The sequence below is a fragment of the Symphalangus syndactylus genome, chromosome 18, assembly GCF_028878055.3.
Source record: "Symphalangus syndactylus isolate Jambi chromosome 18, NHGRI_mSymSyn1-v2.1_pri, whole genome shotgun sequence".
In the NCBI taxonomy this organism is placed as follows: Eukaryota; Metazoa; Chordata; class Mammalia; order Primates; family Hylobatidae; genus Symphalangus; species Symphalangus syndactylus.
Genome location: NC_072440.2, coordinates 44878339 through 44892146, shown reverse-complemented (window position 1 = coordinate 44892146; position 13808 = coordinate 44878339). Strand labels below are relative to the sequence as shown.

Below are 13808 nucleotides of genomic sequence, written 5' to 3'. Positions count from 1 at the left end.
TCCACCTATAACAAACCACAAAGTCACCAGTTTGCTGAAGTGTGACTTAAAAATATGAACAAATGGCAATCAAAGAAATCCCAATTTTTAAAGTCTATCTAAAACACAAAAGCACGTCCTCATCCTGTGAAGTTTCAGTCTGACAATCAGAGTGCAAGCAGTGATGGATGGCATAGTTTTTCTGAAATGATACTGCATCCTAGAAATAAGATTAAGGAGGAACAGCTTTTCCAGTGCTGGCTCCACTTGGTCAGTGCAGTTTCGCCTTTATGGTGGTGGAGTCCATCCCAGCTGTGGACCGCAAATAACCCTGTACAAAGAGGAATGGAGATTGCCTGTATCCACCTAGATTCATAAGCTGCCCAGAGGCGATCTTGGCATCAAGGAAGGGAGCATTGAGGCACATCGCACCATCAGCTTCAGAGGATGGCAGCCATTGATTTGTCCCATTGGATTTTTTCCGGGGAACCAATCTGCTCTTTTGAAGAAAAGACGAAGGTAGAAAGGATGGTGGTGGACTACCTGGCAAATGGTTATCAGGATGGGAAATACAACCTAGAACCAAATGGTCATCACTTCAGCAGGGTTTTTTGAAGAATCAAATATTCAATAGGATACAAATGACAAGAGGCTACAGTGGATGGAAACTCTGTGACTGTGAATTGTGGAGAGGTCTTCAGTGAACAGTTTTGCCTTAAGACACACATGAGAGCTCAGAATGGAGGGAACACTTCTAAGGGTAATTGTTATGGAAAAGACTTCCTCAGTGTGCACAAGGAAGATTCTATTGGACAGGAACTTTCCAAACTTAACCCATGTGGAAAATTCTTCACTCTAACTCTAGGCTTTGCTGTGCATCTTGAAATTCTCAATGCAAGACAACCCTACAAATGTAAGGAATGTGGAAAAGGCTTTAAGTATTTTGTGAGCCTTGATAATCACATGGGAATCCACACTAGTGAGAAACTCTGAATTTCAGGAATGTGAGAGAGCCATCACAGCTTCCACACATCTAAAGCAGTGTGTAACAATTCATACAGGAAAGAAATCTAAAAAGACTAAGAAATGTGGGCAATCCTTCACTAATTTTTCTCAACTTTATACATGTGAAAATTCATAAAGGAGAGAAGTCCTTTGAATGTAAAGAATGTGGAAGGTCCTTTAGAAATTCCTCATGCCTTGGCCGGGCGTGGTGGCTCACGCTTGTAATCCCAGCACTTTGGGAGGCCGAGGCGGGCGGATCACGAGGTCAGGAGATCGCGACCATGGTGAAACCCCGTCTCTACTAAAAATACAAAAAAATATTAGCCGGGCGTGGTAGCAGGCGCCTGTAGTCCCAGCTACTCAGAGAGGCTGAGGCAGGAGAATGGCATGAACCCAGGAGGCTGAGCTTGCAGTGAGCCGAGATCGTGCCACTGCACTCCAGCCTGGGCGACAGAGCGAGACTCCGTCTCAAAAAAAAAAAAAAGAAATTCCTCATGCCTTAATGATCACATTCAAATTCACACTGGAATAAAACCACACAAGTGTACCTACTGTGGGAAAGCCTTCACTAGATCAACTCAACTTACTAAACATGTAAGAACTCACACTGGAATAAAACCCTGTGAATGTAAGGAATGTGGCCAAGCCTTCACTCAGTACTCGGGCCCTTCTATACACATATGAAGTCACAGTGAAAAGAAACCCTATCAGTGTAAGGAATGTGTGAAAGCCTTCACTACGTCCACAAGCCTTATTCAACATACAAGAATTCACACAAGAGAGAAGCCTTATGAATGTGTTGAATGTGGGAAGACCTTCATTACTTCTTCCCGTCATAGTAAATATTTGAAAACCCATAATGGAGAAAAGACATTTGCATGCAAGATATGTGGGAAAGCATTTCTGTATTCCTCATGCCTTAATGTTCATCTGCAAGCTCATACCAGAGGGAAACCTTTCGTATGTAAAGAATGCGGGAAAGCATTTGCTGTTTCCTCATGCCTAAGTAGACATGAAAGAATTCACACTGGGCAGAAACCCTATGAATGTAAGGGTATGAGTGTTACCATTTAGCCCATCGGTTGCCCTCTTTAATTATTGGCAATGACACCAAAGATTATCAGATTTGTCCTAAATGCCTTGAGGAGGTTTAATGGTCATGGATTGGCCTTAGATGCCATCCTGAGGGTCTAAAATTAAACCTACAGGTTCTGAATACAACTTCTTCATGGTTGCCTGAGTCTGAGCATCTGTGAAGAAAGGTCATGGATGGTGAGGTCAGTACTGCAGGCTGCCTTACCTTGGTGATTAGATTCCTAAGATCATAGTATTAACAAGTTCTGTATGAGATAAATCATGCAGACTGGTCCCAGCCTCTGTTGGTTAGTGGCTGCCAGTGTGGCACATTCATGTCAAAATTTACCAGAAGCCAAGATGATGTAGGCCCAAGAGGTGGATTGTTAAAAGATGCTCCTCCAGAGGTCTCTTCTATTCCCACGGATCCTGCAGAGCATGGCAGGAATTAAACCATCCATAACTGCCACTGCACTTCCACAGCTAATTATTTCTGTGTCCCCTTCTTGTAAAATCTAAGAAGTGTGACAGCCTTGCCTGTCCTGCCTTGTATGTCTATTTTAGGTAGCACAATCTAAGTGGCAGTGTCTCTTCTAGTATAATACAGTTGTTCTCCTCATTTCTGTTAAGATGGCTGATATAATCCATGAATCTCATTCATGATCTCTTTATCAGATGATTGTTCAGCCACACTTTCAGGATTCTCTTCAGCACAAGTTTTCTAATTTTTGCAGTACGGATAGGCTGAGGATTTTCCAGATCTCCAAGCTCTGGTTCCTTTTCCCTTAATAATTTCTTTGGCAATTCAAGTCTCCTCTTTTGCATTTTCCTGTAAGCAGTCAGGAAGAATGAAGTTTCCTGTGTCCTTTAACACTTTAATTACAGATCTTAGTGATACATACCCAATTTTATCTCTCTCAAGTTCTACCTTCCACAAAATGCTAGAATACAGTTCAGCCAGGTTCTTCACCACTTCATATCAAGAGTTGTCTTTTCTTCATTTCCCAATAGGATGTTCCTCATTCCCCAGTGGCACCTCACCAGAATCACCCTTACCAACCTTATTTCCAGCTTGCACATCAGGATTTTTCCAGCCTCTACTCATTTGTCAGTTTCAAAGCTGCTTCACATTTTTAGATTTTTTGTTTGTTTGTTTTTAATTGCAATACCTCACTTCTCAGTACCAAAATCTGCCTTAATGAGCTCAGGCCACCATAACAAAATACCACAGACCAAATGGCTTACAAATTCATTTAATTTTAAATAAATGAAGTTAAAAACAGAAATTTATATTCTCACATTTCTGGAGGCTGGAAGTCTGAGATCAGAGTGCCAGCATGGTCAGCTTCTGGTGAGAGCTCTCTTCCTGGTATGTAAATGCCCACTTCCTCATGTCTTCACATGATGGAGACCAACAAATAGGTCGGTCAGTCTGTTTCTCTCTCTGTCTCTCCCTCTTCTCTTCTCTCTCCCCTGCCATCTCTCAACATAATTTCATGATACTTCCTAAAGATCCTATTTTCACATACAGTCACACTGGGATTTGGAGCTTCAACATATGAATTTTGGGGGTTATCCTTCAGTTCAAAGCACTTAATATGATTCTTTTCCCTTTCCACATAGGCAATCACATAATCTGTAAATAATGAGTCTTATTTTTCCATTTCAGTCATTAGGTTAAATCTCTCTATATATACTTTTTCTTGCTTTACTGAACTGATTTCAACGTCCAGCACAACACCAACTAAAAGTAGTAATAACAGCATAATTGTCTGCAGTTCCGCTGAGATATGTGCTCCATTTTATTGGCTTGGCTATAGGTTTTTATTTTTTTTTATTTTTTGAAGAGGCTATCTCCTAAATGAAAGGTTTCTTTTTATATCCAGTTTTTACATGATGAATGATTTCCCAATATTTCATAATTTGTGAGGCTGAATTCCTCTTGAATTTATTAAATGCTTCCTGTGCATCCTCAAAAAAAAAAAAAAAAAGATTAAGGAGGAACAAAGCGATTGAGCAATGTGGTGTAGCAGAGAGAATGCTGGACTGATCATCAGAAGATCTGAGGTAAAAGTGCTACTTCTAACATGAAAGTGTGTTGTGAGTGACTAACTTTTGAGGTTGCTAATTGCTTTGTTTGACAATTCAAACTGTTAGATTTCAGCTCTGAAACTTCTATTCATCCATTGCTTGAATTTCTCCTTTAGAGACATATGGACCAGAGCAACTATTAAGTTTGTGCAAATTTCTCTTTTCTAAACTAAGTATGCGTTGGTCCTTTAACTGTTCTTTGTATGTGAGGTTATACTTCCTACTGAGGTTATACTTCTATAATCCTGCTCCTTCTCCTTCAGAATACAATAGGTTTTTGTGCAACTAATAAAGGATTCTACTCATAACTAGCTAACATACATCCTCTGTGGACAGACTGTCATGAATTACTCTGAAATCAAATTACTCTAACAACACAGATCTCCCTCTCTATAATACTCCAAATGCAAACATTTACTTTTACTTCTGTCACATTTTATCCTTTTTTTTTTTTTTTTTGAGATGGGGTCTTACTCTGTCACCCAGGCTGGAGTGCAGTGGCATGATCTCAGCTCACTGCAACCTTCACCTCCCGGGCTCAAGCGGTCCTCCCACCTCAGCCTCCCAAGTAGTTGGGAAGACAGGCACCCACCACCATGCCCAGGGAATTTTTTTGTATTTTTGGTAGAGAGGAGGTTTCACCATGTTGCCCAGCCTGGTCAGATTTCATCCTTTTAATGTTTGCTCTGAAATCATCCTCCAGAGAATTAGTTATTCCTCTTGGATTTGTCATAACCACAACTTTGATCAAAATGCCTTTCATGTCTTTAAAACTCTGATGGAAATATTGAAGAGCACAGAATCAAAATCAGAGACCGAGAGGATTATAAAACTAAAAGGGAACTTAGCTGCAGTGAGTCTGTGACCCAAACATACAGCAGAGCACTCCCAAACCCCAAAAAGAGTAGCTGAACTTCTGAAAAAGTATCTGGGATTGTGTTTATTTTCATAAAATACAGCCAAAATTTTTAACAGTTCAAGTTTGCCCATTCCTGTGGTGTACTTCCTCTGAGCAAAGTCTTTTGATTTTTCAGAGGTATTTCTGACAAGAGTTGAAAAGTTCATGAAGAGTCTCAAGAGAAAGTTGTGTCCACTCATACACAGGTGCTATGACAATTTCTTTGGAGTTCTGCGGGCAGCAGAATTCCAGATCATGGCCTGTGCATGTGCTCCTGGAACATGCTGTCTTAAGCTATTTGAAAACAAACATGGAAGATGGCTGTAAGCAGAATGTGGGAGAAGTTTTAATGCACTTTAGGAATGTAACCTTTAAATACCAGTCATGTTCAGAGTATTTCTCCTGGAAAAATACATCATTTCCTTAATGGAGTGGCACTTCCCAAAATGACATGCCATTTAATAATATTAATCTGAAGGCAAAGAGAGGGTATGTTGGGGATTTGTCTATCCCTAGGCTTCTAAAACCAGAACAATATCTGCTGGCCTGAAATTAAAGGATACAACAAACTAATGGAAAATCTTGACAGATTCAAAAGTATTTGGTCCCCTGTCACCAACTCCATTGAGGGACATATTTGGCGCTCCTCTGCTCACACTTTCTCATCCCCCAGTGCTCCCCTCTCACTCCTCACTCCAGGTCAAAGGTGAAGCTTCAGGCCCTCCCACACCTGATCTGCTGGCTCATCTGCTGTGCTCCCCACCATGCCTGCAGCGCCAGCCACGCTGGATGACTTGCTGCTCCTCGGACACACCAGGCATGCTCCCCACACAAAGCTGTTGCTCTTGCTCTTCCTTCTGCCTGAATGTTTTTCCAATATACACCTAGCTCACCTATCCATCATCTCCTCTGGGGTCTGCTCAAATGCTGCTTTCTCAACGGTGACTTCCTTCACCACTCTGTTAGAAATTGAAGGTCAATACACACACACACACACACACACACACACACACACTCCATTAAAGGTCCCAGCACTTCCTAGCTCCCTTTCCTGCTTTATTTTTCTCCATAGCACAAATCATTCAACATGCCATTTATTTCATGTATTTATTTTATTTATTGTTTCTTCCTGCCTCTCTCTTTCCCTCATCAGGAAAAATGCTCCCTATGGGCTGGGATTATCACCTGGTTAGTTCACAGATTTATCCCCAGTACCTAGAACTGACATCCCTGACACAAAACAGATATTCAAAAACTATTTGCTGAATGAATGAAGGGCAAAAATGGCCAGGGAATCTCCCTCTCCAAGTCACTAAAGACTGCAGCCACTAGTTTTTAGAGGTTAGAGTCACTGTAAGTGAAAATGACCATGTCTCAAAACTTAGTGACCCCAGGAGTCATCTAGGGAGAGACAATGTGAAGGGGTCACCTTGAAAGCAGGGACCCATGACTTTGACTCTTCTCTGTGAATAAGGCTACATGATAACATAAACAGCATGTTGTCACAGCAGATGCACAGGGAACACCTGCATCTCGACACATACGTTTCAACCAGTCATTCTTAAATACACACCTCTTACGAGGCACAATTAATCATTGAATTGACTAGTATCAGACCAAATTTAGTGCTCAGAAGATAGAACTACAATTTACAAACTACTTTTAGAGAAGTATTCAATTCAGCTCACAGCGGAGCAGGTTTGAAATGGTCTTAGATGGTTTGTCCAGGCTTTGAGGGAGAAGCCATGACTGAAAGACACCTGCACGAGGTCACTAAAGCATCACCTTCCCTAGGACCCCACCTGCACGCGGTCACTAAAGCATCACCTTCCCTGGGACCCCCACTGAGAAGCACTGATGTCTAAGGTCTTTTCCAGCCCTCAGCATTCTCTGCTTCTCCCCAGGGCTCCCCAAGTCCCCTGGTTAAGTCTTGCCCGCTTGACGTGTAATTCAGGTTACATCTCCTGTGGTCAAAAGGGAAGACTCCTCCACAGACTAGCTCCAAGTACACTCTGCCACTCCTCCACCTCCTAGACAACTCCCGGTCCCCCTAGAATGCCCTTGGCCATGCTGTTCCCTTTGCTTGCCCTGCTTTTCTCTGTTTCCTCTTCTGTTCTCTCCCTGCTCTTTCATTCTCTCCTCAAAGTCTAGCTGAAACATTATTTCCTCTGTGAAGGTTTCCCCATGCTCTTCAGTTAGAATCTTTATTCCCACCATACCACTGTGAAAATGCAACATGAGAGGCAAGAAGAGTGCACCTTATATTAAACCTGGTGCCTCTGATTGCTCAGCAGTATTTCTTGAGGGTGAGAAATATGTTTTACTGACCATGGTAACCGCACACAGTAACTCGAACAGGATGTTTAGTAAATTGATTCAAATCAATGGATGAGTTGAAATTCTTAGAAGCAAAATGAAGCAACAAACATGTGTTCCTAGCTGACTAGACAAAGACACTCTAAAATGGTAGGTGGTTGTTAATGGTTTCCAACCTAGAGAGTGTATGTTCCTAGGGTCTTATAAAGGAAATGATGGGGACCCGCAAGTTACTTTTCAACATTTAAAAAGAAAGTAATGGAAATCATTCTTTTATTCACGATAAGAAAGCAAAGTCTAACAATAAGACCATTCTAACCCAAAGTAAAGAAACATGACAGCAGCCCGGAGTTGTCCTTGGTTACTTTATGCTGATTGGATGCCAAATTGGCAATTGTACCCAGCTCCCTGATTGCAGGGACTGGACCATTTTAACTTTCGAGAGCTTATGTTCATCATAGGGTGTGATATAGAAAATGTACCATGTAAGCATCTGTTGGTTGAATGAGAAAATGAATGAATAAAAAAATCCACCAATGATTAAAGCATACTTGTGTTAAACACCTGGGCATTATCCCGATATTGCTGAGAGGGACAGTGACAATGTGGCACTCATCTAGAACTGGGCAACCAGGATGGTGAAGGAAACCCATGGCATAGAAGCAAAAGCTGGAAAGCTAGGGGTGTTTAACCTAAGAAAGATAAAATTCAAGGAAATCTGATCATCTTTTCTTTCAAATACTTAAAAAGCTTCCATGAAAGGATGTGTATGATTTATTCTGTACCAGAATAGTATGATTCTAGGAGAATCATACTATGAATGAATCTAGGAGGCATATGTTTTATTCTGTACCAGAGCTACCTCTGGTACAGAATAAATCTGGGGTGCTAGAGTCAGGACCTAGAAGAAAAAGTTTTTAAATGGCAGATTTCAGCTCAGCCTAAATAACTATCTAAAAATTGGAGCGTATTTACATTGGAAGGGCTCATCTCAGCAAGTAGTATGTTCCCCATCACTGAAGATGTTTAAGCACTGGCCAGATGACCTTTCTATAGGGATACTGTGGAAGGGCTTCTAGCATCTGTTGGGAGGTCAACTAGACACCCTCCAAGGTCTCACCATTCCCATAAATCTAAATAATAAATAGCCATTTTTTTCTCCTACCCAACATTCCCAATTACATAAACTGAGAGTTATTACCTGTTTCCCGATAAATTTCATTAGCTTTCCTCTTGGAAAATTAGAACTTTTGACATAACTGTGTTTTGGTGGTTCAAGTAGAACAAATTCACAGTCAAATCCCTCAAAATATTTGCTTGGAATTTTGAGGTAGTCTTCTAGAAGTGCTCTGGAGACACCTTCTTGAACTGTGAAATTCTGTACCTGCAGATAAATCCACTTAGGCACGATGTCCACCAAGATTTCGACTCTGCTCACAACTTGGAAACCATTCATCACATCCAGGGAAAAACAGTCCTGTTCTTGGTTGGGGGCTGTCTGCACATAAAGGATATTGCCATCCTCCATATCCGGTTGTGTAAAAGTCAAAGGGACTTTTCATCTGCACCCAAGCTGCCTTCTTCTGGTATAAATTTTTGGAGGTATCCATGCATTGGTGGAGTTCCGACTATGAACCCTGCCTCTGAAGGAATATTATCTTCATGCCCAGCCTTGAGTTCACACACACAATATATAGACACAAAAAGAAAAACATTAATAAATGTAGAAGTGAAGACTGTTGAAAACCACATTGTCTTATATTAACATCCACAATTGGCTTAAGTTGTACTTAGGGTTGACGCACAGTTTAAGCCTGAGTCTGTTTTGGTGCCCATGCCAATATTTTTAATATCGGTCCTGGTCACAAAAAAAAGTAATGGTCAGCAACACCTGAGTAGCTACTAATATATTAACCAAGTGTCATTCACAGCAGCCAAAAAACCCAGGACTCCAAGGTTGAGGTGAAAGAAATAAAATGGTAGTGTAAGGAGAAGGAATACAAGATGGTAGAAGAAGCAGCAGTTGGGTCAGTAAACTTGTAAGACCTTGAGAGGAAAGTTTTCATCCCCCATTTTAACTCGCTCAGCATTTTCAATACATATTTTTTTTATTCCGCAAACTCCATCTCAAATCTGATTGTAACTGATGTATCGTCATTGGGCTGCATATGCCCCCTTGTGGTGAAACTTAAGTATAAGCTCTTGAAAAAGAACAAAAAAGCTGGTTCTTATTCCAAACTCACTATTCAAACTCTTATTCAAAACTATTTAACCCATTCTGATTTGAATTCATTTTTACTTAATTTTATTGGCTGCATCTAGCAAAAAAGTAAACTTGTTTTCAGTCCTGAGGGTAGATTCAGAATAGCCTGCATTTGTGGCCAGTTGTTATAAATCACAGCTTACACATCCCACACCCTACACAGCATTACCCTAAAAAAGAACACCCCTTCCTAACTCTGATCAGCATGGCTGTGCCTGCTGGAAGTTTCCAGTAGGAGGCCCGGAAAACCAGGTGATTTTTGGTCTCACCTCTGACATTCCACTGGTCTAGGCCAATTTTAACCATCACTTTCAGGATACTAAACAAGGCCACATTCAGAACTAAAGAAACTATATCATATAGTATTTGCTGGTATCTTAGGAATGTTTCTTACATTTGCTAAATTACTCCAAGCTTTTATACTGTGCTTCAGCACATCATAAATATAACTCAGATCAAATGAAATATTGGCAGTGTTGCTATGGATAATGAATAAAAGATCTCTTAATTTACCATAATATATACCTCTCTCCCTTAGTCCAAGTTTTTACTGTACTAAACATATATATGCACATGTATGCACATGGGATCCCGGCTTTAAAATAAGCCTGAGCATTGTTTACATTCCATTTCCAACTGTAGGAAAATTGGTAGCATCAAAATCATGAAACCTTCCAAGTTTTCTTCTCAAGAGCATCTATATTTTTAAAAATTCACTCCTAATACCAGGGGAGAAATCAACACAAAAATAGCTTTGAGAAGCAAACAGATTATTAGCCCCTGTAAGAATGAGAATTCTTGGTGCTATGGATAGGATAATTACCTACCTGGGGCCTTCCTGTATTCAGTTTTACTGGTTTTCTTTCTTCAACTACAAGAGTCTCGATGTGCAGAACCTGCATGTGATGTGGGTGACCTTCCAAGCACACTTGAACATAGACACCCACTCCCACCTCTAAGTATGTGGCTTTAACTTTCACTCTCAGGTTGAATACATCAAAGTCGTCACTGCCATCCTGCCTATAAATCACACATCATCAAGTCATCCTGAGAAAATGAGTGGGAAACAGAATGATTGACCAGGATCCTGCCATGCTTTGGGGCCTGCACAATGTGGAATTCAATCTTGTGGTCTGTTCTGACGTCTTGGTTTGTGGTGACACTTACGTTGGCCACTGTGAGGCTGCCATCCTTTCCTCTCTGTATGAGCAGCCCCGTGTTGTTGGCTATCTGGACATAAGGGTCTGACACACTGACCTCGAGAAGAGACGATGTGTAGTGGACACCATCTGTCACAAACAGCACGAAGTGGTCCGAGTCTGCACCCTGATGCCTGAAAAGCACGTGCCCTTCCCGCAGGTCCTCTTGCCTGAACTGGTAGAGTTTCTGAGTGGGGTCGCTGGCTCACACCAAATCCCCATTTGGGATGCCCCACCAGGTGTACAGCAACTGCCCATTATCAAAATCTAAGTCAGGGCCATGGTAACAGAGATCTGCCAGGGTCAATAAGCGCTGGCCATTCCACACAACATGAAAGACCTTATCTATCATGCATACTTGTTTCTCATCATTATTTAACCCAACGGAAAGGGTGACTTTTATTTCCATAGATGAATGCTCTGAGTCAAGATCCCTGACTGTTCCCCCCCGGTCCTTTGGTGAAGGCCACAATAAAGAACTCATCTACTCAGTCTCAGAGTCATCATGAACATAGATCACCTGTTCACTCACTTTCCCTTGATTTGTGAACATAGTGATATTGTCATTACTTTCCAGAGAATCAGACAAGCTAAGCAGTTTCAGCTTCCCATGTTGAGGGCCCGTGGAGATTTTATATTGGAAGATCTGATTGTCCAAAATTTGAACAAATAGTTCTGATTTTGTAATTAATTTTCCTTCTCCTTCTTTTACAAATAATCCTCCGTTAGTTAAAATAATGTATGTCTTATCTGCTTTAAAGTTGACTCTGAAAGTATAATCTTTTGAGTCTATGTATTTTGCAACAACCAAAAACCTAAAAGTATCCTGTGAGTCTTCCCTTGGCCTCTCCTGAGGTTTATAACTTCTCTTAGAGTCTGTAATATTTTTTTGGCTGAAGATTGACTTTGTTTTTAGAACTTTATTGCCAAGTACCAATCTTCCTTTCTTAGATGGGATCAATAACCTAAAATGTAGTTCCCTCTCAGCTACTTCCACACCCTCTGTTGCAGCCTGCAAATGATCAGAATTCAATATGTTCTTGTTTAGTTGACTGATCTCTAGAGGAACATTTTTCAGAAGGATAAACTTCAGCCATTGTTTTGTAACTGGAAATATCAGCTCTTCACTGACTTTTCATTCTATGTTAACTTTAAATTTAAAATGATCTGTAACATTTTCTAGCTGCAATTCTTTCAATGTACTACAGTACTGGACCCGACTCCAATCAACAGAACACTGAGAAAAGGTACTAACTTGTTTCCATTTCCAACTTGACCCTCACCGCTGAATCTGGCCATACTGAGGTGGATGAGTGATGTCAGAGCGGGTCTCCATCTCATGCCATTCACCATTAACCTCCACTGACAAGTTACTCCATGTAATCAGAGGAGTGCCACCCTCTTCTATGACCACACCAGTTCTAACCGCCACTGCAAAGTCCCAAGGAACAGCCATGATCCACACCACTGCTGTATTACTAACCAGCTCCCCATCACTTGCTGTCAGAACAATCTGAGAGTTTCGATGACCCCTGTGCACATAGAAAATGTTGCCATCTCTTAAATCTTCATGTGTAAAATGATTAATGGCTTTCCTGGGATCATTTGCATTTTCTAAAACCCCAGCATCTGAAATGAAGTTGCCAAGAACTGAAATACAAAGACTCAAAGAATCTGCATCAGGGTCTGACATGTCTATCATACTTGGGGTCAGTTGGTTCTTAGAGTTCTCAAATAGAATAAGCAAGTTTCCTTCTGGTACCTTAAGGTACGGGGGATCATTGACTGGAATGACAATCATGTTAAACACATGTGGAACACGTTCTTGCAGACATAATGACATTTCTTTCTTGCTATTGGGAGAAACCAAAAATGTAAAATAATCCATAGGTTCTTCTGAACCATCGTGGACATACCAAACTTTTCCTTGCCATAAGTCTAACATGGTAAAAGCTGTCTCCATTTCTTGCTCAGGTGGCACATCTAATTGAAGGAACCCATGAATAGGCCTTCCCTCTATTTTAAATAGTATTTGAGAATGATAGATACCCAAATCCTTAAATTTCACATCCAGTTTCATGTGCCTTTGTTTCAGTAAGGTCCACCTTCTTGGACCTCCAAGTTATTCAAAGCCAAGAAATCGCTACTCTCATCTTGAAGAAAAGGCTTGATGACCTCAGGGACGACAGTGGAAAGGAAAACTTCTGACTGATGCAGATTTTGCTATCGCTGTTATGGAAGGATTTGTGTTATCAACACTCTCAGTTTTACAACAGCAGGAATATCTTTGAAAACAAGGGCATCCCTTAATGCTCTCTTTTCTGAATTGGCTTCCAAGCTTCTTAAGCACCCTTTGAAAGAGGTTCCTCAAGCAAATTTCCCAGGCACAGAGGCAAGTTCTAACCTCTTTACTTCTTCCCACATTTGGTTATCAAGACCTCCCACAAAATGGGCTCCTTCAGATACAAATGTTTGCTTTGCAAAGGCAGTCACTTCCTTACCTTTTTTTCATCTACTGTTAGGTCCAGATGCTCCCCTGTGAATTTGAATTGAATAACATGCCACTTGTTGTCACTGACAAAACTAAAAGAAGAAAGCTGAGTTTTACTTGTATGCCTTCCTACATAAGCCTTCGATAGACCTTCATCTACTTCCAAAGCAACAAAATCTCCTTCCTTACCCAACTGAAATGAAAGCAAGGCTTGCTGAGTTACAGTTTGCAAAGTAAATTCCAATAGTGTTTGCCCTTGCACTTTCCATTCTGGAAAAGTGACAGAGAATCTGGAGCTAAAGAAATTGATGGCTTCATCCTCCCCTGCAAAAAAAACTCATCATTGCATCCTGGTGACACCTCATAAATCTTCTTAAAACCAGGGTAAGATCTAAGGGACGTAAGGATCTCCCTCTGGTTATATACCACATCCTTCATATATCCTCGAAAATTGGGGAGCTTTCCGTCCAGATAAGGTACATCGAGTGCCCT

The 13808-nt window shown here is 41.0% G+C and overlaps 1 protein-coding gene and 1 pseudogene across 1 annotated transcript; one reads left to right on the top strand and one right to left on the bottom strand.

Moving 5' to 3' along the window:
• Positions 1-290: 290 nt before the first annotated feature.
• Positions 291-2058, top strand: LOC129467250 (zinc finger protein 561-like; annotated as a pseudogene).
• Positions 2059-5179: 3121 nt separating this feature from the next.
• Positions 5180-9077, bottom strand: LOC134733421 (chondroitin sulfate proteoglycan 4-like). Its single transcript, XM_063622350.1, has 2 exons — positions 8565-9077; positions 5180-5341 (listed from the first exon to the last, which is right to left on the bottom strand). The coding sequence occupies exons 1-2, from the start codon at positions 8889-8891 to the stop codon at positions 5180-5182; spliced, it is 489 nt and encodes a 162-aa protein (XP_063478420.1). The 5' UTR covers positions 8892-9077.
• Positions 9078-13808: the final 4731 nt, after the last annotated feature.